This window comes from Sorex fumeus, unplaced genomic scaffold (genome assembly GCF_029834395.1).
Source record: "Sorex fumeus unplaced genomic scaffold, SorFum_2.1 ptg000169l, whole genome shotgun sequence".
In the NCBI taxonomy this organism is placed as follows: Eukaryota; Metazoa; Chordata; class Mammalia; order Eulipotyphla; family Soricidae; genus Sorex; species Sorex fumeus.
The window spans coordinates 4,739,134-4,763,974 of NW_026606226.1; the positions used below are offsets into that span (position 1 = coordinate 4,739,134).

Consider the following 24,841-nt stretch of genomic DNA (forward strand, 5'->3'; position numbering starts at 1 on the left):
TTAAATGTCAAGGCAGCCCATACCTCTGGCTCCCTTTGGATGTAGAAAGTGGGAATTTGGGAAAGAAGCCATTACCTTTTCCTGGGTTTCCACTTGGCTTCTTAGTTTAGGCACTAGGCAGCCTAACAAGGCTCAGACTGACAATTCACCAGAAGGTTTGTTTCCTTCTTTCCTTCTGAGCTTACCAAGCGTGATGGGAAGGCCGGAAAGAGCAGGGGGTGAAGGAGTTACCCCACGGGGCCCCTGTTGGCCTTTTCTCAAGCCAAAGCTGAGAGCCCAGCATGTGACCAGGCCAGCCTGCTCCACACCATGGCACATTCTGTCATCTGTGCCAAGGCGTCCTCTGAAGTCCTCTGTTGCAGAAAGGGAGACGGATCTCCCAGTTTGGCCCCTGCACTTCCTTGCGTTTGGCTCTAAAGAGTGAGAACGCTTGGGTACCTAGGGAGGCCCCGGCAGCCTCAGTGGGTGATGCCAGGAAAGGGGGATGTAAAGTGTGGACCTAAGGTTGTCATATGGCCACATGGACCCGACACCCAAGGCTTAGTGACCCCAGGTCAACCGAGATTGTCCTTGTTCGACCCTCCAGTCCATTCAGAATGGGTTTTCTTTCTTTCTGTCTCTCTTTCCTTATCTTTCTTTTTTTCCCTCTGCCCCTCCATTTTGGGAAGGTACAACCTCAGGAGAGTAGAATCATCCAGGATATTTAGATCAATTTTGATATGAGTGCAAAGCCAGGAGTAACCCCTGAGCATCACCGGGTGTATCCCCCAAACAAAAAAAGCATACTGAAAAATCTGGGTTTGCTCTTCAAGCCCATGTTCTCGCTTGCTTGTCTGTTTCTTTGCTTGCTTATTTCCGCTCTGGAGAAGAGCCTGTGTTCTCTCTTAATCACACACTTCCCCCTTTCTCTCCCCTCACATTCTTCTGGATAAGTTTCAATAAAACCTATTTTGGGAGCCAGAGTGATACTACAGTGGGAAGGGCGTTTGCCTTGTACACGGTGGACCAAGGTTCAAACCCTGGAATTCCATAGGAATTCCTAAGTACCGCCAGGGATAATTCCTGAGTATAGCCGGGTGTGATCCAGAAAGGCATAATAAATTAATAAATAAAAACTATCTTGCTTCACTTATAATAATAATAATAATTAAAATGAACTGTGATGCTGATTGTGAACTAAACAGACAATTCCCAGGGGTCCCAGGACTTGGGGCCCTCAGCCCACAGGGGTCTGCCTACTTCTTCTTCTTCCTCATGAACTTCAGAGACAGGGCCATGCCCAGTGCATGTTCAGCACCCTCAGGTTTGGGATCGGGACCATCTTAGATTCCAGAACACACTTTCCTTCCCAAGTTAACTGCAGGGCACAGAATGTGTGACCCGTCCCTTTGACAACTGGGATTTCTCAGGCCCCCAGGGGACCATCACAGGCGCCTCAGAAGCAGCTGATGACAGAGATGAGGAAGGGGCTGTGTTGACACAGGGGGGCTGACACAGGCTGTCTGTGGCCCACGGGCTTGGGGTGAAGACATGCCCAGGTCTGGCCTCCCCAGCCCTGCTGAGGTCACAGTGTCCCTGCAGGGCTGCCCATCAGCATGCAATCACTCGTGCCACCTCTTCCTCTTGTTCTACTGTCTGACCCTGTCTTGCTTGATCAGGGAGGGCCACACCAGGTGAGGTGGCGCTGGGGTGGGGGGTGGGGTGGGGTCCAGGAGGGGACACAGCAGCCGGGATCTGCCTAGCGATACACAGGGGCCCACGCCTACCAAGTGTGTGTGCTCATCTGCCACCTAAGGCATATCTCTGGCCTGCTCCTGTCTTCTCTGGACGTCTGGTTCCCCATGTTCTCCTTCTCTGCCTTATTTTTCTTCCCTACCAGGAGCTGACTTAGACTAAAAGGTCTTGGGCACGTTCACGCTTACAGACTGGCCCCAGCTCCACGAACCAGTGGATTGAAAACCACCAAACAAGCCCTCTGGCAGCAATGGGCACTGTGGCACCCTCTCTAGGGGTGACGTGAGCTCTGGCCCCAGCACCCTTCAACATCAGGGCCCCACAGAGGAGGCAGATTGCTCTGTGACTGACTGAGTAGAGCTCAGCCCTTCCCCCCACACTCCGGGAACAGCCCTAATGATGGGGCATCTGGGTGACAAGGTGTGGTGTGGGCACCGCCACTGTCTGTGATGCCTCTAGCAACAACGAGTGCCTGAGAAGGCAGAAGAGCCCTTTCTGCCTTGGTGCTCAGATGAGAGAACGCACCGGAACCAACCCTGAGTTTGGGAGGCGAATTGCTAGAATGTGTCTGAGGAGTTGAACCAGAAGGAGGCGCGAAGGGGCTGGGAACAGGGAGGATGGAGAGTTTCTCTGCAGGCTGCTTCTTGGGGACCAGTCTCAGGGCGCCAGGCTCCCCCAAGGGAACCCCTGCAGGTCAGGGACAGAACCTGCCAATCTCAAATCCATTCCCACGTCCCACTGCTCCTCCTGAGGGTTCCCTGGTGCGGTGATTGGACGAGACTCTGAAATCTCTCCACCTGCCATCATGTCCTCCAGCTGGGGTGGCCCGGGAATCCACCAGCCACTGGGAGGTGGGTTCTGGGTTCCAGCTTGGAGGCCAAAGTTGCAAACTGGATCACAGCCCCCACCCCACCCCCCAGAGCTCCCTTTATGAGCCGTTTTACGGGGGAGTTTTCAGTGCCAGCCTCAGGGCTGGGCGGCGTTCAGCCAGCCAGAGAAAACAGCCTGAGCTGCCGGGAACGTGAGGGTTGCCGCTGGGTACTTGCAAAGGGCAGTTGTATTTCATTGCGAGTCAAGCTACTTCATTGGCAGAGAGGCTGGGAGAAAGGGGGGGGGGGTGTGGGCAAGTCCCCCAATCCGGAAGGTGTATTTCTCTCTGGTTCGGGCACCCCAGGGAGTCGGCACAGAGCAAGCAGATCCCGGGGGCCCCGTGACGGAGTTTATGGCAGCACCCTGCCTGCTGGCTGCGAGTTCGTGCCCGGGGTTAGTGGGACCCAGGAGGGCCTGGAATCCAGCTGTTCTGGGCACACTCTTGCTGCTCCTGCACTCGGGACTGACTTTGACCTTTGTGAGTCCCAAAATAGAAGCCAGAGCTTGCAGGAAGCAGCACAAAGCTCCCATGCACGTGGTTACCCGGGATCTCCCACTGGCAGAGGAAGGGAAACCTGAAGACAGAGGCACCGCTGGCCCGGGTTCTAATCCCCCATACTGCCCAAACCCAACCAGAACCAAAGCAGGACAAAGATCTGTGAGGCAGGGGCAGTACCCCGGATAGTAGGGTAGTGGAACGCTTTCCTGACATGTCTGTTAGTATCTGTTAGTATCTGTCCCAGCCCAGAGGTTATGTGATTTCACTGTGAACCCTCACCCAGATAGAGACTTCGGTGAGCCTGATGTGACAGTGTAGACTGGTGGGTTGGGACAAATACAGTTGGGATCTCCCTTGATAAAGAATCTATGGTGCACTGTGGGAAATCTCTGTGGCTTCTGCTTACTTGTGATCCAACACTACTCTATAATCACGAGTTTTGGGTTTTTTTTTTTGGAGGGGGGTTTGGAGTGGACAGGGGGACCTGGCTAGGTCACACCTAGCAAAGCTCAGTGTTGAACCTGGTTCTGTGCTCTGGAGTCACACTGGAAGTACTCAGGGGACCGTGCGGTGCTGGGGATTAAAACAGGGGTGGCAGTAAGCAAGGAAGTTCCGTAACCCTCGGACTGTGTCTCGGGCCCAGGGCGTGAATGAACACACTTGTTCTTAGGTAAGTCGGGACTCTACTGTGAGAATTTTATTAGGACAAGAAATACCTTTGAGGGGAAATGGAGCTGAAGCCAGGGAAGGTGGGAAGCCAAGTCTGACCCCGGTCAAGGAGAGAGCAGAGGAAGGGTGGGTGGGATCGTTCTAGAAATCCCTGGCAAGGCAGCTAGAGAGTCCTCCCAGCCGGGCCACCAAAGTCCCCAGGCTCCCTGCAGCGCACAGTCACGGGCTGGGAACAGCCCAGGAAGATGTGGGTTCAGTGGGGCGGCTGGAGCCCAGGCCTGTTCCCTCCCTGTGATGGGGTATGCCCATGGCCACCAGGGGGTCCCCCATTTCTGCATCTAGGTTTTAGAAAAACAACCAATGTTTCCCCATTTGGAGAATTCCTGGGGGGCAGACCAGTAGCCGGGGGCTCCTGACCACCCAGGGGGGCCCTGCAGGAGCTGCTCTCCGCTCAGATTGCTCAGTGGGGAAGGCCTGGCTGAGGGCTTGTGCTCTGTACCCGGCACACCTGGGCAGGGGTAGAGGGCACTAAGGCACAGATGGGGGACACAGGCACAGCTGGGGATACAGGCACACTGGGGGGGGGGGGGATACAGGCACACCTGGGGGGGGTACACAGCTGGAGGTATAGGCACACCTGGGGGTAGAGGCACACCTGGGGATACAGGCACACCTGCGGGCACAGGTACACCTGGGAGTACAGGCACATCTGTTGATACAGTCACACCTGGGGATACAGGTACACCTGAAGGATATAGGCACACCTGGGGAATACAGGCCCTTCTGGGAGCATGTGTCCAGTACAACCTGGGGTGCCCTTGGTGCTCCTCAAGAGCTCCCTGGCTGTGCTGCCCTGATGGTCCCAGGAGAGCTCCGCCCCTATTTGGAGGACAGGCCTCCGCTCTCTCTCCTTGGGGCCTGGAGCCTGCTCTGATCAGTCCTGACCGCTCTGAATCTCGGGGGCAGCCGTCTGGGCCATCAGCGGTCTGAGCCTCACCTGCAGTCAGTCTAGACACTGCCACCCGGCCCGGGGGAGCCCAAGTGGCCAGAGCCCAGCACTGGGCAGATGAAGCCTTATTTATGTGCCAGATCTGTCTGCAGAGGGAGCAGTAAACTGTGAAGCAAAGTATGAAGGTTGGCAGCAAACGCTGTAAAGTTTTATATGGCTGAAAACTAGGGATAAAAGATAGAACCATTTAAAACCAAGTGGATAAAAGGGGCTTCCACAGGCCTGTAAAACAGCCTGATGATCACTAATTGCCAGTTTTGTTTTGTTTTGCTTTTTCCAAGTAGAGAGGGTCTGCATGGCCTCTGAAGGGCCCGCGGGGGTCAGGGAGCGGGGCTGGCCTTGCAGGGAAATTCTGAGGGCGATTTCCACTCACTGCTGCCATGTGACCTCAAGTGACCTTGGGGTCATCTCACCCTGGGACCACAGAGTCTTCTTTTTTTTTTGCTTTTTGGGTCACACCTGGTGATGCTCAGGGTTTCCTCCTGGCTCTGCACTCAGAAATTATTCCTGTGGTGCTCTGAACCATATGGATGCTGGGAATCGAACCTGGGTTGGCTGCGTGCAAGGCAAACGCCTTACCCGCTGTGCCATCACTCCAGCCCCCACAGTCTTCTTTATCATGAGAGAGAATACTCCAGCTCCAAGTCACACTATCCCACTCAGCATCCCCACATCTCTGGCAGGCAGCATGTTGGGAAGGTGGCAAGGAGGAAGCTGAAACCTCTGAAACTAGGAGAGGAGACAGCCCTGAGCAGATGGCGGTGGGCGAGAGGGTTGGTGAGCTAGGGCCCCCAAGCTGAGGGCTCTCTTGGAGCTGCCTCTGTAGGTCGAATAGGAGCTTGCCCAGAAAAGGTTCCAGGTAAGAGCTTGCATGCATCCAAAGGCCCCTGGCAGAGATCCAGAGGCTCCATTCCCACTGAAGTTCCTATCACCTGAGTCAGATTGTGCTGAGGGAAAACAAAACAAAACAAAACAAAACAAACACGGGGGAATTCAGAGACGTGAAACCCGCTGGCCCAAGATCTCAGAATGGCAGAGGGAACAACGTCCAACCTCCAAATCCCTAGGGGCTGTGGCTCCGTTGTGTAACAGATCAAAGGGGCTTTGCCAATAGGATTAAGTAAGGATCTGGGGATGAGGGGTTGTTCTGGGTAATCTGGATGAACCATTGTGATCTCAAAGCTCCCTGCCGAGGGAGGCAGAAAACTAAAGCTCCCGAGTACAGACAGCTCGCGACAAAGACGCCAGGTCCCTGGCCTCTGGGACCTACCCGGGCCCTGCAGCAGGTCCTGGATGAATCTCTCTGTTGCATCCTCCTGCTCAAGGACGCCGCCCGGAGCTTGCTGGGTGCAGTGCCTGACTCTCACCCTTCTTTCTCTTGGAAAGCATCAGGGATCTAGTGTGGGAAGCGCTGGAGTGGGGGGACGGGGGGGGTGGGGGTGGGGAGTCCTCAGGTGCAGGGAGACCCAGGCTGACAGTGTCACCAGAGTTGGCTAGATTACGCTCAGGTCCAAACCCTTCTGCACCGCATCTGCAGAAAGGGGCATAGCCAGTTGTGCGGCCCGGGTCCGAGCACATCAGCAGAGGCAGGGGAGCTACCACACACACACACACACACACACACACACACACACACACACACACACACACACCCTGAGGGCAGGGACCAGCCTGCGCCCAGAGCACTGGCACAGAGCTCTAAGCATTCTAGAACGTGATCTTTAGTGCTAGTCACAAGACAGTGTTGGCCTGGGAGAAAGGGGGCTTCTGAAGTCTCTGGGGGAGGGGGCCACAGGGGGCTTCAGAGGAGTAGGTGGAAAGGGGGTCAAGGGTTCCAAGAAGGACCTTCCAGAGAACACCTGGACTCTGCTGCCACCTTGTGGTCAAAATTTAGGGAAAAATAGTTGTGGCTGTCCTGGGCCAAAAAATGGGCCTTAGGGAGGGATGACCTTGTTTCAGAGTTCAGTGGGGGTCAGGCGTGGGGGTCTGCTCTCCTAGACCCCCAGAGACCCAGACTCCGTACTCATGGGCTGTCCCTCTGCCAGTTTAGACAAGAACACGGTAGGTGGGGGCTGGAAACCTCAGTTTTGCAGTGGCCACGCACTTGCTCCCCTTCGGAGCTGTGGCCTGGAGGGGCGTCCGCAGAGGGACGAGTCCAGGTATGAGACGAGATGCAAGCACAGATGCTCGGACACAGGGCGCTGAATCCAGCCCCAGTAGCGCCCGGGGATGGGGACAGGAACTTGAGCTCCCGCGGGGCTCCTGGTGCAACCAGCTCACCTCGCCCTGTAGGGCTTTGCTAGGGGACAGTCCTACTGCCTCTGCCCCATGGGAGAAACCCCTGGCTCCAGGGGTCACTTCCCTGGGCTTTGTCCCTTGTTGGGGACTCAACATCTCTCTCTCTCTTCCTCTCTCTCTTCTCTCTCCTCTCTCTCCTCATCTCTCCTCTCCTCTCTCTTCCTCCTTTCTCTCTTCTTTTCTATCCTTCTCCTGTCTTGCCCCCCTTTCTCCTCTCTCTCTCCCTCACTTCCTCTCTCCTCTCCTCTCTCTCCCCTCTCTGCATCCCTCTCTCCCTCTTCTCTCTCCTTTCTCTCCTCCCTCACTCACTTACTCTCTCTCCTCTCTGTCTGTCTTCTACCTCTCCTCTCTCTCTTCCCATCTCTTCCTCCTTTCTCTCCCTCTCTTCCTCTTTTCTATCTCTCCCTCCTCTCCTCTTCCTCACTTCCTCTCTTTCTCTGTCTCCTCCCTCTCCTCTCTCTCTCCCTCACTCACTTCCTCTCTCTCTTTCTGTCTCCTCTCTCTACCTATCTCTCTCTTCTTCTCTCCCTCTTTCTCCTCTCTCCCTCTCCTCTTTTCTCTCTCTCTCTCTCTCTCTCTCTCTGCCCCCCCCCCCCCGGGCATGAGGCTCTGTCCTCTCCTCCCAGCTCCCTCAGGGCAGGTGCTGCTGGGGGGGTTCGGGTCTCACAGGGCGTCCTGGAGAGCAGGAGCGGGCTGAGGGGTGACTTCTGTTTGAGAGGGGCCTGCTAGGTTTCTACCGCTGGACTCTGCGTCTCTAAGCAGAGGGTGGGCCTGCCCCAGGCCTGCATGGGAGGATTTAAAGTTCAGGAAAAGGCAGGAAAACCCAACTTGGCTGGAGCTGCAGAGCCAGAGACAAGTGGGGAAGGGGTGGGGGGGAGGGTCCCATTGCCTGGACAGGGTGGGGGCAGGGCCAGAGCCCAAATGAGGCCCAGACAGTGCTATGGGTCCTCGCCCACGCCCACTCCAGTGGCGTCCCTCCAATCAGGGGAGGGGCTGCCCTCTCCTGCCCCCCACCCTCCCGAGCATTGGGGGAGAGAGGGAGTGATTAGCATGGGGGCATTGTCCCGGTAATGGGCCCCAGCTGCCGCTTGAAAGGCGAGACAAAGCGCCAGGCCGCTCCACTCGCATTATCCCCTCGTTAAATCTCTGTTATTAGATTAGATTCCAAATGTATTGATTCGGGCCTGGGGGGAGGGGCCGGAGCGAGGCGAGCTGCTGCCTGCTAGTCCCCCCAACCCCCACGACTCCCACTCGGGTTCTCCTGGGGAGTCCTGGGTCCCCCGATCTGGGTCCCCATGGGTTTTGCGCCCTAAAAGTTACAGAGAGATGGAGGGAGGGATGGTCCTTCGGAGTCATTGGGTTCAGGGCATCATATCTGAAGGGGAAAGGCAGCCCCACCACCACCACCACTAGGGATGGTGACTGTGGCGTGGTCCCCAACTCGGAGAGGTACCAAGGGCCGGAGAGATTCAGCAGGGCCATTTTCAAAGCCTGCAGTGGAATCCTGTGGACAGAAGAAACACGTTTTGGAAGGGGGAGGGGTTGGGAACTGGTGGTAGGAGGCGCCAGGGAATGGAACGGATTATGGCCACGGATTGGACCGTGGACCCCGTGGGGTGGTCTCTTCTGCCCAGGTGGGGAAAAGGGCAGAGCTGTGGACACAGGGCTGAAGGAAGCTGGGTGGGAGGGAAATTTCGGATGTTCCCTGTTCCTCGCCTCCCCCCCTCCCCCGGCTGGGCGCAAGGCGAGCGCGCGCACGGGGGGCGCGGATGGATGCGTTTGGTGCACCGGGGACGTCTCTGGCGCTGGACCTCAGTTTCCCGTCCCGGGCAGCGAAGCCTGGAAGCCTGGCTGCCGGGTCGATGCACTGATTGGTTGTGGCTCGTGGAGCGAGAGATGCTACAAGGAGCGGCTGGTGCGAGGGGCTTAATTGGCTGCCTGGATGCGGGGCGTTGTTACCCCATTGATCGCGGGGGCGGGGGTCGATAGGTTGATCCGTGTCTTACTAGTTCTCTGGCCGGACACTTTGTCAATGCCCCCCACTTACTGACCAGTGGCGCATCGACAGCCGGAGTGTCCAGCTCTCGCTCGGATGCCCCCGCATCCTCCAGCAGCCCGAGTGAGAAGAGGCAGTCTGAGGGGGCCGGAGGAAGCCCATCTCCTCTTTTTATGCAGGAGGCCCTACGTCCACCGCCCTCTGTGGGGGTGGGAGTGGGGTGGGGAGGAGTGACCTCAAAACCTCCCCTTCGACCACAGATAAGCATAAGCTCTAATGGTAAAGGTCTGGGGTGGACGCAGAGGACGACCCCGTGCCCAGATTACCTTAGGAGCCAGCACCCAGTGACGGTATTTCATGAGCACCCCTGCTCACCCCTGGGTGGGAAACCAGGAATGCAGAACCAGGCAGAGCTTCCTACTCTTCCACACAGGGACTCCCCAAGGGTCACTGTCTCGCCCCTTTCTGGCCAGTGGTGGTCACAGTTTTCTGAACAAGAACGGCTGTTTGGGGCCAAGGGGAGGACTTTGGGGTCTTTTGCTGCAGCCCTCCTGTGGGCCAGGCTGTAGTGGTCCATCCCCAATCCCTCTCCTGGTGTTCCCCCTGAGCTGGGGGTGCCCTGTCCCTGGCCTCCAGGACTCCTCCGAGGGACACGGAGCCCAAGACGGAGTGAGAGAAGAGACTGGAAGGGGAAGGCAGGAGCCAGGAAAAGCCTCACAGGGAACAGGAGTCCTTCCTGGAATGTTCTGGCACTCTTGCCCTCTGAATGCCTGTTAGGTGGAGACTCAGGGGGCTCTTTTGTCCGTCATAAGCCCAGGGGCAAGGATCTGAGCAGAAAGATCAGAGTCTAGGCCCTGACCCTACCTCCTTTTTGCATTTTTTGGGGCGCAAACTGCATGGGCAGTCGAGAGCCCAGCTCAGCTTTCTAGGCGTTGGTGAGCCCCAAACCAGTGTGGGTGCTGGCCAAGGTGCTGACGTCCTTGCCTCTCCTCCCGGCTCCTCTGGCAGGAGGGCAGTTTGCTCTCAGCTGCCCTGAGTCCAGAGCCCAGAGCCCAACCAGTGGACACTGGCCCTTCTAGAATCTCTGTGGAGAAGAGAAGGGGCGCATCAGGGATCCCCCTTCCTAACCCTCCACTTACTTGGTGGTTCTGGTCCTGACCCTACACCTTAAGTCCCACCTCCAAGGGCCTGGAAGATGGAGTTGTTTTGGTTTTGGTTTTGGCTGTTGAACCACTCTGGGTGATGCCAGGACTCAACCTTGGTGGGACTCGGTGGAGTATATAGGGTACTGGGATTGAACCTAGGTTGGCCACATGCAAGGCAAGTGCACTACCCACTGTACTATCTCTCTGGTCCTTGAAGATGGAATTTAAACTTCATTGCCAGGGGGTTTAAGTAGCCATTGCTAGAGCATTTATCTTACATGTTGGAGATCCTGGGTGTGATCTCCAGCACCATAGGAAAAAAAAATCAAACTCTGCTTCTACCTGCAAACACTCCGCCCTGCAATTATTAGGGATCCCCAGTGAGGAAGTGACCCAAAGATGTGGTTAAGGAAGCGCTGGGCAAGAGAGAGGGAGGGGCTCTGGCCCAATGGGACCATGCACCAAGGTGGACCCAATGGCCCCCCAGTCTGGGGGTTCCTGGGGGAAAAAAGGGGGGGAAGCATGCACTTTCTGAGGTTGCTTCTTCCTAACGCCATGCCCTGGGGGAAGCCGGGCCATTCCCAAACCTCATCAGTAGCTGTCCACCCGCCCCCAGCGGCTGACAATGGACGCAGGTGAGTTGAAAGTGTCATTGATTTTATTACCCCTGCACCCCCCACACCTCCTGGAACAGGAGCAGCGCCTGGAGGGAGTGCCAGAGGGGATAGGGATGAAGGTACCTTTAGGGCTCAAGAAAGAGCCTGGGGTAGAGAGCTGGGGAATCGGGCTTTGAAACTGCAGAGAAAGGTGCAGGGTACTGAGGCTCCTTATGGGGGGGGGGGGGCTTCAGGCCAGTGGAGAGCCTGAAGCTGGACGCTAAGAAGGAAGTGAGGGCTGGGGTGGAAGAGTGTTGGGAGGCAGCCAAGGATGGACCAGGGCAGGGAGGAAGCTGGGTTTGCCACACAGAGTTGAGGGGCCTAAGAAGTGGGAGGCCAGTAGGGTACTGGCTGGGTCTGTAGAGCTGAAGGGCGTGAGAGACTGGGCAGGGTGAGTGTCCACCGGGCCTTCCCGCGGCCTGACCTGCGCATGCTCAGCAGTACTGCCAGATGGACCAGAGCGAGATGAGCGTGGCACTGTAGGCCAGCACAGCCAGCAGGTAGACGCGGAAGAGCAGCCTGTCCAGCACGGAGCCCACCCGCAGCCAGTCCCGGGCCACCTCGCGACTCTCATCCCGCCGCTCCAAGTAGAGGCGGATGGCGGTCAGTTCCTGCAGCAGCCCACGCACGGCCAGTGAGGCAGCCCGTGGTGGTGGGGACGGGCTGCCGCTGGCCCGCGGAGGCTTCTCCAGCTCACAGGGTGCGCCCGGAGGGCTGCAGTGGCTCCCATCTAGAAGCAGGGAGCATTGGACAGGGAGTGAGGCCCAGCGGGTGGAGGGCCCCAGGGCACCTCCTGCACTCCCAGGCCTCCCGAGCATGACGGAGTGTGGTCCTAAGGGCCCCCAAGCCCTAGGAGGCCAAATAATAGACCAAAGAGGACTGAAACCTGAGACATGCCCCTGTGGCCTGCAGAAATATCACTGCAGACAGTCTGGAAGGCTGTAGCCAGAGCCTGTTTGCCCAAGGGAGGCCTGGGCTTGCTGCCTGCACTGTGGCCCCCTCGAGAGCACTGGACCCCCTCCCCCCAAGCACAGAGCTGACAGGCCCTGAGCAGCGCCAAGTGTCTCCCCAAGACCCAGCCAAGAGGAAGTTCAACTGGGCTGCCGGGAAGATGCCTGCGATCAGATCCAACACAAAGCATCAGCAGCCCCGCAACACACCTCACACACACATGCACATACATGCACATGCACACACAGAGACATATGCACATACATGCACACACTATATGCGTACACATACATATGCACTATACACCACATGCACACACACATGCATACATGCACATACACACACTCACACACATTCACTTACTATACACACATGTACATGAACACACACTACACATGTGCACACACACTCACACACATGCACAACCACACATGCACACACTTGCACATGCACACAAACACTTGCACACATGTACACACATGAACACATTCGCACACACACGTATGCATACACAGACACAACCACACACATGCACATGCGCCCATGTGCACACATACACACACACACACACACACCAAGAAGCAGAGCTGGGGTAATGCCCGAGAGCCCTAGGCCCGCCATGGTGGCGCCTATACTTGGCCTTGGACCCGGCCTGGGCATGGAGGGGCAGGACTAGAAACCCTGTCTTCTGCGCTTTGTTTTTTAAATTCAGGAGGGGTCGCACCCAGCAGTGCTCAGGGGTGCTCCTGGTTCTGTGCTCAGAAGTGCCCCTGGCAGTATCAGGGGACTGTACCTGGTGCTGGGGACGGAACCAGGGCTGGTGGGATGCCAGGCAGGTGCCTTCACCGTCCCCCATGCCTGACCCTTCCCTCTAGCCCCTGGCTGTGATTTGAACCCCCAAGGGACCCCTCTGTCTCTCCAGGAGAACGGGCCGCATCCTCTCACCTGCACATGCACGGGGGGAGGTGGCAGGGGGTGGAGGCTGCTCCCCGAGGCACAGCAGCCGGGACACGCGGTCAAGGACGAGGTGGCGCAGCCAAGCGGGCACTGGGCGCTGCAGGTCCTGCTTGTGCACCAGCCGCACGATGAGGATGGTCTCGGCCAGGCTGATCACCAGCAGGGCCATGCACACCACGAAGTAGACGCCTGTGCACCCCACGGGGTGGGGGGACACGAGCAGAGGGTGGGAGAGAGCCGAGGAAGGGACCCTCTGCCTTGGCCCCGGGACTAGGACTCACCGATGAGTGGGGTGCCGATGGCCGTGGCCGGCAGTGTGTCGGACACAATGATGAGGAACACGGAGTAGCCCAGGAGCAGGGTGATCTTGAAGGACACCCTCTCGCCGCTGTTCGGGGGCAGGTAGAAGCCCACGATGTCCATGACCATGAGGAAGATGCTTGGCATCAACAGGCTGACCACGTAGAAAAGGGGACGCCGGCGGATGACCACCTGGAGTCGAGAGAGTAACCGTGGGGAACCCAGAACATCAACCTGGAATCAGCACCCAGAGGCTATAGCTGTGTGGACAGTCTGCAGGTGAGGGACAGAGTCCACCAGGATCATCAGGGACCACTCGGCCCAGTGTCCCTGGGCACCTGGCCAGAGTTCCAGGAATCAGAGCGATTTCAGAACCAAGAAGAGGCCAGGCAGCCTCTTCCCAACATGCCTATTGATTTCTTCTTGGTTTTGTGTGTTTGGGGGGGGAGACACTGGATTCAAAGTCAATCCGGTGGGCTATTCAATGCAAGACCTTGGATGTGGGGTCCCAGGGGTGACCCCGGCCACTCCATCAATGCCAAGGATCAAAGCCTGCCCCTGTGTTATCTTCCTAGCCCCCCCCCCGACATCTCGCAAAGCCTACGGGGTGCCCTCCCTCAGGGGCGCCATGTCCCACTCACATAGAACTTCATTTCTGCATAGGTGTCGCTGCCTTCAATGCTGAACTCCCGAAACTGGGTGAGCACCGAGAGAAGCTCCCACTCGCCCTGGTTCATGAAGATGCTCTTATCTGACTTCACCTTTTCCGGAAGGCGCCACAGAGAGATGTTGATGTCCTGGACTGAGAAGGAGGCGAGCAAGCGAGCAAAGACACAGATACCCAGACACGCCCGTGGGATGGAGTGTCCGCCGCAGAAACACATCAGTGGGGAAAACGCTCAGTAAACGGTGGCATCCAAATCCTGAGCTATTCCTCAAGAGAAAACTTAGGAGCAAAGAGCTAAATTAACCTGGAAAAATGTCCAAGACTTCTTGGTGAGTAAAAAAAAAAAAATCAACTGATAGCCGATTATATACTTGTATATATATATATATATATATATATATATATATTTTTTTTTTATGACATCTTATTGTCTCATTCCTACTTTGGACAAACTTGCAGGCTATTGAATGTAGCCTGCCCACAGGGCAGAGTCTGGCAAACTCCCCGTGGCATACCAAATATGCCAAATACCAGTAACAATGATGGGTCTCATTCTCCTAAAGAGCCTTGAATTTAATCTCAGGGCTAGGATGAAAGAGACGTTACTGGGGCCTGCTCGAGGCAATCGACGAATAACAGGATGATGAAATGAAATGAAAAAAAAATATATGACACATTCATGTAAAATCAAAACCTAGTATATAACTTTTGTGTTTTCCATGCATGTGTGTAAATGTCTAGATGCAAAGGCCAGAGAAGGATCCAGGGGAATGATCACTAGGAAGCAAATTGAATAAAGGTGGTTTTTCCTTGCAGAAGAGGAGGCTGGGGTGTTGGGTAGACCTTGGTAGGTCCCTAGGGTTAGCCCAATAATTGGGGAGTGTGCCATATTTTTGAAAAAAAAAGAAAAATTAAGATTGGTTTTGAGGTTCTTAAGGCAATAGAAGGTTTGAACCATAATCAAATTTGCATTTTTTTGGCTTTTGGGGGGGTCATACCTGGCAATGCACAGGGGTTACTCCTGGCTCTGCACTCAGGAATTACTCCTGGTGGGATTCGGGGGACCATATGGGATGCTGGCAAACGCCCTACCCTACAGGCTGTGCTATTGCTCCAGCCCTCCGAATTTGCATTTTAATAAGCTTCCTCAGGACTGTGAGAAGCACGTGTTGGCCAGGACAGGAGTAAATGGAAGGAGGCTGGGAGATGGCTCAATGGCTAATGCATTGCCTTGCAAGCATGAGGTGGAGAGTTCAATTCCCACTCCCGCCTCATGCGCCTTGCATGATCTTGGCAGCTCTGCGAGGCACTACAAGTGGCTTCGGACTGCTCTGCAAGCACCTCAACTAAAGAGTGTGACCTCCAGCAAATGCCATGGCTCCAAAGATGTTTGAGCACTGCAGTCAAGAGTTTAACCCACCCACCCACCCCCAGCAAATATGTGTGAGCACTGTAGCGAGCCTTAGTGAGCAGCTGAGCTTGAGTGTGAGTCCTGGCCAATGACAGGGAAGGAAAGCAGATGGGACGAAGCTATGGAGACTCCAGCTGAGGTGAACATGGCTGGGATTGGGCGGGCGGGGGGGGAGCATCAGAGATTTGGTGCCAGGTCTGGTGCCAGTTCCTGCATTGTCCTTGGCCTGGCATGTAGAGGGGGTGACAAGGCAGTGTCAGCTCTGCTAGAAGTGGGGAGGAGGCAACGGAGCTAGTAGGTGTGGAGCAAGGAAGAGGTAAGTTGGGTGAGCCGGGGGGTGCACACCTCACGGGCGGGTCTCCCCCCACCCCCAGCCCCCTAGGAGTGCCCCCTTCCCCCGCTCACTGGTGTGTAGCCAGCTGGTGAAGGTCAGCGAGCAGTTCTGCACGTCAAAGGGGAAGTTGTAGATGTCCAGGCTGCAGGCGGTCACCACCTGCAGAGGCTTGTAGTTCATCACCTGACCTTGATGCTGGACGTACACGTATGGAATCTCTGGGGACTTGCCCACATCCACGCTGGCCAGGGGAGAGAGGTCAGGGTGGGGGCTCAAGTAGCAGGTGTAGCCCCGAGGCTGATGCTCTCGGAATAAGCCACAGGGTAGAGACCCCAGAAGGCCCCCCACCCTCTCTGACCCACTTTGAAACAGGTGTTTTCAACCTTCTTGCCCACCTGACGCCACCTTACCTACCAATGTCAGGTAAGGGCGTTTCTTTATTTGTCAAGGTGGTGTGCAAGGAACCCCTGGGCCCTTGACCCACGGGCGGAAGGAACATGCCCAGCGAATTTTCCATGGGCCGCACAGTGCTCAGCTGCCCACTACCACCGGACAGCTGGTGGCAGTGGGCAGCTTTGGTGGGGGCAGCACCTGGTTCCCCTTTGTCCCTTATCCCTGGAAGTTCTGTGAAGTGAAACGTCCCCAGACCCTACCTGTCTGGGACTTCCTCCAGCTGAGCCATGCAGGACCTGCCTGGGCCCCTAGGTCAGCTGCTCTGCTCAACTAACTACGGGGTGAGTGGCACTCCAGAGTCAGGGGGCAACTTTGGACTCCCCCGGTCATTGGCTCTACCCTTGACTTGAAAGTTCAAGGAGTGAAACCAGAAGAGGATCCAGGATGGAGATGCCGTGTAGAGGTGCAAAGGGTGGAAGAGCCACTGCCCATAGGGAAGCCTCTGCCTGTAAGGGGGTCACTTCCTGTAGGGGGTGCCACTTCCTGTAGGGGGCCACTTCCTGTAAAAGAGCTACTTCCCGTAGGGGAACCACTTCCTGTAGGGGACCACTTCCTTAGGGGGTACCACTTCCTTAGGGGGTGCCACTTCCTGTAAAAGAGCTACTTCCTGTAGGGGACCACTTCCTTAGGGGGTACCACTTCCTTAGGGGGTGCCACTTCCTGTAAAAGAGCTACTTCCTGTAGGGGGCCACTTCCTATAAGAGGGCCACGTCCTATGGGAGAGTCACATCCTGTAGGGGAGCCACTTCCCTTAGGAGGGGCACTCCCAGTGGAGGGAGCCATTTCCTATGGGGGAGCACTTCCTGTTGAGGTATAGACTGTCAGGGACAGAGGTGACTTAGCAGCAGAGGGAGGAGGCAATTGAAATAAATGAGTGGGAGGGAGTGGGGGGATGGGGGTGACCTGCCCTGTCCCTCGTTAGGCTACTCTAACTTCTAACTCTGTGGCATCACCACTGGCTGCCTCGCCCCAGACGGGACCCCTGGAGGGAAAAGTTTGGGTTCAATATTGGTCTATGGAAAATAGGGCATTTAAAGGAAGAAATAGGCACGCAGAGAGGACGTGGGCCCCTTCTCTTCTGCGCGTTTGAGGGTGGGCCGCCTCAAAGCCAGCGCTCCCAAGCCACCAATGCCCCCAGCCCTCGGTCCCTGCCAGCACTCACAACTCGTTGATGAGAATGTCGGGGACCCAGATGCTGTGCGTGGGGATGGACAGCTTGGTGATGTTGTCGAAGTCCTCGGGCTGCCACTGGAGAAACTCATCCGTCCAGAACTGCAGGGGGGCACCCCTCATCTCAGGTTGGAGGCCAACAACTCAGGACCACTGCACCCCTTCGTGTCCAGGCAATAGGCGGGCACATTATGGGGGGAGTCTGGGTGCCTGTGACCCCCGGTCTTTGCACCCACAGACACAGCCTGGGAAAGCCCGGGCCACTGCGAATGGTGGGGACCCCCATCCTCTACTGCAGTCTCCAGGAAGAGCTCCTTGCATCCTGGTCTGCACGTGCATGCCCGAGCCTCCTGTCGCTTCACCCCTGCCTCAGTTCCGGGGGGACAGCTCTTGAGTGAGGGACACCAGAATGAAGGTAAGCACTTGCATGGGTGGGGGATCACACCTGGGGGTGCTCAGGGTCCCTCCTAGCAGTCATCAGGGGACCAGGTAGTGCTGGCGACAGGACTGGTGGATTAACTCCTGAACCACCATCTCTACAGCCGTAGCCTCTCGACTTTTAAAACCTGTGAACTGGGTCCTTTGTGGGTTCCAGCTATGTGGCACAGAATGCAGGGAGCAGCTTTCTTCTTGCCTCTGCAGGGAGCAGCCACCTCTGAAGGGTCAGCCCCTCCCCCAGGACAAGTTGCAACCCCTTTCCCGGGCAGGGCCTGGTGGCTCCTCTCTGCTCTGTTGGCCCTTGCCCTCACGGCCGACCTGGCATCTGCCATTGGGCCCGGGGGCTCCGCCCCATCCTGCTTCGGCAGACAGGGAGGGTTCTGAGGGGCCAGAGGTGGGACCCAGGCCAGGGGTCTCCCGGAGAGAGCTGGGAAGCCCCTCCATGTTGGGGTCTCCATGAACTCAGGAGAATAACTCCTCAGGCCGACCAGAGCATCGGGGAATCGGCTTTCTGGTTCTGCGTCTGGGATCCGGAGCACTGGGGTGGAGGGCACCTGTGAGAGCTGGGGAGACCCCGCTCTATAATCTCATCCTCCTGCGCCCCACCTCTGTCTCAGCCTCTCTCTGCCCTGCCGCCTCCCCCAGCCCAGGGGCCAGGGCTGGACAGTCTGGAGACCACATCATCCACCTTTACCTGCCTCCCCACCCCTCCCCTCCCCACCGTCCTCCTCTCTCTCCTCTTCTTCCCTCTCCTCCTCTCCTTCCCACCTTTCCACACCTCCTCCTCTCCCCTCTCCTTCCCTTCCCTGTTCCCCCTGCCCTCCTCTTTCCTCCCACAGTTCTCTCCCATTCCATGCTCTCCCTCTCCCTCCCCTCCACCTCCTCCCTCCCTGCCCCTCCCCCCTTCCCTCTCCTCTCCCTTCCCCTCTCCTCCCCTGCCCTCTCCTGCCACCTGTGAAACACCCTCTGCCCCTGGGCTCAGGGACCTGGTCATAGGGTGATGCCCGTGAGAGCAGAGGCGAGGGGAGAGAGCCAAAGACGTGAGGGCTGAGTGGATGGACTCGGCCGACTTCCATCACCTGATTGGCCTCCAATTTGGCTTAATAGAAGGAAGAACGTTCTAGCAATTAGGGCAGTGCGGAGAGCCAAGTGGCGGCCGGGTGAGCGGTCAGTCGGAGGAAGTGCTGGCATTACAGGAATGAGGAAGGAGCTCAGAGCAGGGAGCGGGCGGAGGATGCTCAGGGGCTCTCTCAGACCCTGACTCTCACTCATCATCTCACCAGCCTGCCCCAAGCCTCGCCCTCACCAGGCCCCAAGTCCAGCCCAGGGAGGGGGCAGATGGGCTCACCTGGCGGTACCAGATGTAGGTGGTCAGCACCTGGTTCTTCTCGTCCTGTGAAAGGAAAGGGAGCTGGACAACAGGGGCCCTGGACACCACCGGGGAGCTTTCTCCCATGCCCCTGCTGTCTGGGAAGGGAAGGGCGGGCAGTCACCAAGCAGGAGAAGCTCCCTGGCCAGCTTTCCCCTTCCTTCCTCCCTTCCTTCTCCCCTCCCTCCCTCCCTTCCTCCCTCCCCCCTCCCTCTCTTCTTTCTTCCTCCCTCCCTCCCTCCTCCCCTCCCTTCCTCACTTTCTTCTTCCTCCTTTCCTCCCTCTCTTCCTCCCTTCCTCTCTTCCTCCCTCCCTCTTTTCCTCCTTCCCTCTCTTCCTCCCTCCCTCCCCTCCCTCCCTTCCTTCCTTCCTTCCTTCCTTCCTCCCTTTCTTCCTTCCTTCCTCCCTCCCTCCTTCCCTCCATCCCTTCCTCCCTCCATTCCTTCCTTCCTCCATTCCTCCCCTTCCTTCCTTCCTTCCTTCCTTCCTTCCTTCCTTCCTTCCTCCCTTTCTTCCTTCCTTCCTCCCTCCCTCCTTCCCTCCATCCCTTCCTCCCTCCATTCCTTCCTTCCTCCATTCCTCCCCTTCCTTCCTTCCTTCCTTCCTTCCTCCCTTCCTTCCTCCCTTGCTCCCTCCCACCCTTCCTCCCTCTTTGGGCCACACCCAGTGCTCAGGGCTGCTCCCAGCAGAGTTCATGAACCATGGGGTGCTGGGGATCAAATGTGAGACTCCCACATGCAAACCCACGAACACTAGCCCTCAGAGCCATCTACCTAACACCAGAATTTCCTTCTTAATTCTAACATGTATATGTGGTGTATAACACAGCGGTAGGGCGTTTGCCTTGTACGCGGCTGGCCTGGCCATGCTGGGTTCGTTTCCTCCGCCCCTCTCGGAGAGCCCGGCAAGCTACCGAGAATCTCTCGCCCTCACAGCAAAGCCTGGCAAGCTACCTGTGACGTATTCGATATGCCAAACACAGTAACAACAAGTCTCACAATGGAGACGTTACTGGGCCAGCTCGAGCAAATCGATGAACAGGATGACAGTGCTACAGTACTACTAACATCTATGACTTTTAACAATAAATATACAACAGAATGAAATATTGCAATAGCAAAAGGTTTAATCATACTGATCTTCTGTTGTCTTCTACTATGTTATGAAAATTGTATATGTGTTCATGATTTGACACATCTTACATAGATAATACACATAACACATTGGGAGATGATTCTTCAGCACAACCCTGTCTGTCTGTCCATTCATGCATCTGCACCCCATATAAAGGTCAGTTTCCGAGTCCGGCAGCCCTAACTCGGCCCTGGCGCTGATGGACAGCTCCTTCGTGAGAGATGTTCTGCAGCCCAGAGATGCTCTGCCTGTGCTGAGCTGGGCTTGGTGATGGGGGTACCTGTGGCCTCCGTGTAGCTGCCACCCCCAGACAACCCCGCCCTGCACTCGCCCTGCTTGGGACTGATGAAGACGCAGATCTAGAGGGTCTGCAGCAGCCGAGCCGTGACGGTATAAAACGCCCTGTGGGCATGGAGACCCCAAGTGTGACACCTCCAAGAGCTTGAAGACAGATGGTCCCGCGGTGAGGCCTGCTGGTGGGGGGTGGGGTGGGGAGATTCAGGGACCCCATCTGCGTCCTGAGCTGCGTCCCAGCCATCACGACCGCCTCCTCCCATCCCGCACTCCCAGGCCCAACTCCAAGCGGGACCCGTGCTGGGCTCTCACCACGTTCAGGATGGCGTAGATGATGACGTCGATGGACACGGTGGTGGGCGTCCTCCAGTCCCGCACGGGTCGCACGCCCTTCTGGTATCTGGCCAGGAGGTGCCGAGACAGCCGCTGCAGAGGTGGCTCCGGGCCGCTGTGGGCTGGGAGTGCCCCCCTCTGCCTGGCTGGGAGGGTGGAGAGTCCTAAGTTCACTCTCGGACCCCCATGGAGAGTGTTGTCCCCACCGACCCGCCTCTCTGAAGGCCCCTGCACCCTGCAGGCAGCTCAAAGCACTCAGGCTTCGGGAGTCCCGAACACAAAGTGCCCCTAACACATAGGAGCCAGTGCCGGGCCAGGCTGAAGAGCAATGTTGAATGCGGGTGAGAGGGAGCAGGGTGAGGATGTGTGTGAGTGTGTACAAGTGTGTGAATGTATGAGTGTGTGTGTGCATGTGTTTGTATATATGCGAACGTATTAATGTGCAGGTGTGCATGAGTATGTGTGAGTGTGTGTGCTTGACTGTTTGTGTGTGAGTATATGTGAGTGTATGTGTGTGCGTGTATTTATATATATATGAGTGTATTAATGTATGTGTGTGCATGAGTATGTGTGAGTAATGAGGGTGTGTGCGTGTATTTGTACATGTGTGAGTGTATTAATGTGCATGTGTGAGTGTATGTGTGTGCCTGACTGTGTTTGTGTGTGAGTATATGTGAGTGTATGAGTGTGCATGTGTATATGAGTGTGTGTGCGTGAGTGTGATTGTGTGAGTACATGTGAGAGTATGAGTGTATATGCATGTGTTTATGAGTATATGTGAGTGTATGAGGGTGAATAGGGTGTATTGTGTTAGTGTGTGCATATGTGTACATGAGTGTATGTATGTGAATATGTCTATGTGTTGTGTGTATGCATGAGTGTGTGAATAGTGTGTATGCATGTGTGCATGAGTGTGTTTGTGTGAATACAGGAGAGTATGTATGAGGGTGTACGGGGTGTATGTGTTAGTGTGTGCATATGTGTATGTGTCAATGTGAGTGTATGTGGCTGTATGAGTGTGTGTGTGAGTGCATGTGCATGCATGCATGCATGTGAGTGTGTATGTTTAACTCCGTATGTGAGCATGTGTGAGTGTGAGTTGTGTGTCATTGTGAGTTTGTGAGCCTAATGTGAGTGTGACTGTGCCTGTGTGTGTAGCAGGAGCCCAAGGGAATCTGTGGGTGTGGGGGAAGCACCCCTAAAGACCCTATTCCTCTTGTGACTCTTCTGGTGCCTTTTCCCCATTGGGTGCTGGGGTTTGAACTGTGCCCCACCCTGGGAGGCAGAGAGACCCCCCCAGGCCCAGGTCCCTTCCCACCTGGCCATCCTATGTCCACAGGGGCACATTTCTGGGTCTGCCCAGCCCCTCTGGGTCTCCTTGACCAGGCTGGACTGGTGAAGAATGGAAGGGGACAGACATCCTGGAACCCACAAAATCCACCCAAGAAGACCCCCCCATCCTGCATCTAGACACACCCGCCCCTGGGTAGCGGAATGCCAGGCCTTCACAGGGCAATGTGAGGGAATGAGGAGGAGGCCGGGAGGACCTGGGGGAGGCAGCAGGAGGACTCAGCCCCAAACCCAGCCTCACCCCAGTGACAGGAACTCCGTGAGCCTGTTTGCCCTCCACCTTCTGGAAAATGGAAACACTGGCTGAGAGGGACCAGGAACTTGGACCATGACTGTGAGGGAAGCCAGCAGGTGATGCACTCAGGGCCAGGCCGGACCAGTCCCCACGGCGAGCGCCCCCAAGTGGCTCTCTGGAAAATCACAGCCCCGTGCAATCTCCCAGCTGCCTGCATCCCTCAGGGCCAGCTCCGCAGGGAAGGGACAAGGGACCACTGGCTCTCTCTCCTTCAGGACAGCATCAACACATGTTACTCACTCTGGCCATCAGGAGAGCTCGTTTTCAGCCAAGTCACCGCAAGACAGGGGAATGCCGGGTCCCACAGAAGCAGGGCCTAAGACTCAAACCCACCTCCCCTGCGTCTGCACTGCCCCAAGATCCCAAGGACCCTGGCCCACACCTGTCCCCTGGACACAGAACAGCCTGGGCCCTTCAGGGCCTCAGCTCACTGCCGGTGGCAGATGCTCAGACCAGCCCTGTTGAGCCCAGGGTGGCTCTTCTGATGCAGCACCCAGGGGACCTCTGTGCCCAGTCACCCTCAAACCTACCCAGTGTCTGGACAGCACTGCCCTGGCCTCCCCAGCTGGATGGAACTGGATCCTTTTGTGAGGCCCTTGGATAAGGCAGGCAGGCAGGAAGGGAGAAGGGGCACGCAGAGAAGTTTGGTGATGTTGGAACTAAGCCCCAGAAAGGAATTTTTGGTCTGATTTTAGGGTCACACCCAACACTGCTCAGGGCTCACTCCTGGGACTCTGGGGACCATCGGGGTGTGTTGGAGACAGAAGCTGGGACAGGCACATGCCAGACAAGCACCGTGCCTGGGGGTCCCACAGCTCCGGCCCCTGGAAGGGAGCCTCTGAAAACAGGCTCACAGGCCAGTGCAGGAGGCGGGGAAACCCAGCACGAACACTCTTAACCCACTGACCCCATCTCAGCTCTAACAAGCTGGCGTGACCGAACAGTGAAGCTCTCCCTCCTGGAGAAGACAGTTCCAGCATAAAGGGGGTGACGACATGGGCTCCAACACCCCACAGCTATTGCCCACTGCCAACGGATGCCAGGGGTCCTCTCCCAGGCCAGCACCCACATTTCCCACAGCGGAATCTCTTCTCTGCAAGCCTGCTGGCCACCAGGCATCGCTCACCAGGGCTCACCCCTCCCAACTTTTTTGTTTTGGTTTGGGGGCCACCCCTGGCAGTGTGCAGGGCTGGCTCCTGGCTCTGGGCTCCTAGATCACTCCTGGTGGGATTCGGGGGACCTTACAGGGCACTGGGGTTTGAACCTGGGTCAGCCGCATGCATGGCAATGCCCTGCCTTCTCCTCTGTGCTTGTGTTCCGGCCCCATCTGCCCCATCTGCCCAACTTTTAAGCGGCGTGGTCTCGAGCTGAGAGGGGTGACAGCTGACCCGGCTGCCACATCCACGCCCCAACCTGAGGGCACCTAACATGCAAAACCCCACCCCCACCAGACTGCCCAACTCCCAGGTGGTGCAAGTCCTGCCTCTTTCCCATGGGCCCTTACCTTCTCCCGGTGCCAGGAGCACAGGCAGGAGTGAGGCGAGCAGAGCCAGCAGCATGGTGCCCTCCCGCCTGCCCGGTGCGGCCCTGCAGGTGAGCCCTGAGATCAACCAACCCGCTGCGGCTCTCCGCGAATTTCTGCGGCTGCAAACCAGGGCTGGCCACCAGGGCTGGGAGGCCGCCGAGCCCTCCAACCAGCGCTTCCTCCTCTTCGGGATCAGGTTTCCGAGCAGGAGGGGAGGGGCGAGCCAGCAGGAGGGAGTCCCTGGGAACCCGCACCAGGGGAGGGGGGACCCCCAGGGAGGAGGCCTGCCCGCTCCGCCTGGCTGATGTCTTGCGAAGTCCTTTTCAGTCTGGTGGCCTGGCCGAGTCGCCCCAGATGTTGCTCAGGGTTGGGGTGATGCTGGAGCCAGGAGCCTGGAGGTAGCTCTCTGCAGGAACACCCTCATGACTGTCTTCCTTTCCCATAGACAGAAAAAGTAACTCTGTGCCCCGATGCTGCCATAGGGTGGGCTGGGGTAAAGGACGAGACCAGGAGGGGTCCCCACAGGACCACACAGGGGACCTCGAGCCCGGGGGTGGGGGGATCTCTGCCGAGAAAGGGGGACCCTTTCATTCTCATTTAAATATTCATATTTAAAAATGTAATGCAATATATTTTAGGTCCCAGAGTTGAAAACTTACTTATAGACATGAGAAGAGGTACTTTGTTGTATTGAATTAAACGGTTTTAATTTCCTTATTTACATAGGTTATGATCATATAGCCATCAGAAATTGGCTTTGACTGATTTATTTTCTGATCATCCTATTTGCCATTGAAGTTTTGTTGGAACCCGCAGCATAAAGTAAATTTGTCATGTCCCTAAGGGGACAGATTGGGATTGGGAGGGAAACTGGGGACATTGATGGAGGGAAGGTCACCACAGGGGTGGTGCTGGAACACTAAATGCCGGAAACAACTATGCTATGGACAACTTCATAAATCATGGTGTTGTAATAAAAATAAA

At 56.6% G+C, this 24,841-nt stretch overlaps 1 protein-coding gene across 1 annotated transcript; it reads right to left on the reverse strand.

The window, feature by feature from the left end:
• Positions 1-11,310: 11,310 nt before the first annotated feature.
• On the reverse strand, positions 11,311-23,891 carry HTR3A (5-hydroxytryptamine receptor 3A). Its single transcript, XM_056107542.1, has 9 exons — positions 23,837-23,891; positions 20,667-20,833; positions 18,906-18,950; positions 17,112-17,221; positions 15,568-15,737; positions 13,726-13,886; positions 13,066-13,276; positions 12,773-12,973; positions 11,311-11,606 (listed from the first exon to the last, which is right to left on the reverse strand). Exons 1-9 carry the CDS (start codon positions 23,889-23,891, stop codon positions 11,311-11,313), a joined length of 1,416 nt encoding a protein of 471 aa, XP_055963517.1.
• Positions 23,892-24,841: the final 950 nt, after the last annotated feature.

What these genes read in the sequence shown, in the direction of transcription:
- HTR3A (XM_056107542.1), bottom strand. Translation starts at nt 23,891, where the DNA reads ATGCTGCTGGCTCTGCTCGCCTCACTCCTGCCTGTGCTCCTGGCACCG. An exon ending in CCTACATCTGGTACCGCCAG is followed by an intron (nt 17,222 to 18,905) that starts GTGAGCCCATCT and finishes GCCCCCCTGCAG; the next exon opens with TTCTGGACGGATGAGTTTCT. An exon ending in ATGCAGAAATGAAGTTCTAT is followed by an intron (nt 13,277 to 13,725) that starts GTGAGTGGGACA and finishes TCTCGACTCCAG; the next exon opens with GTGGTCATCCGCCGGCGTCC.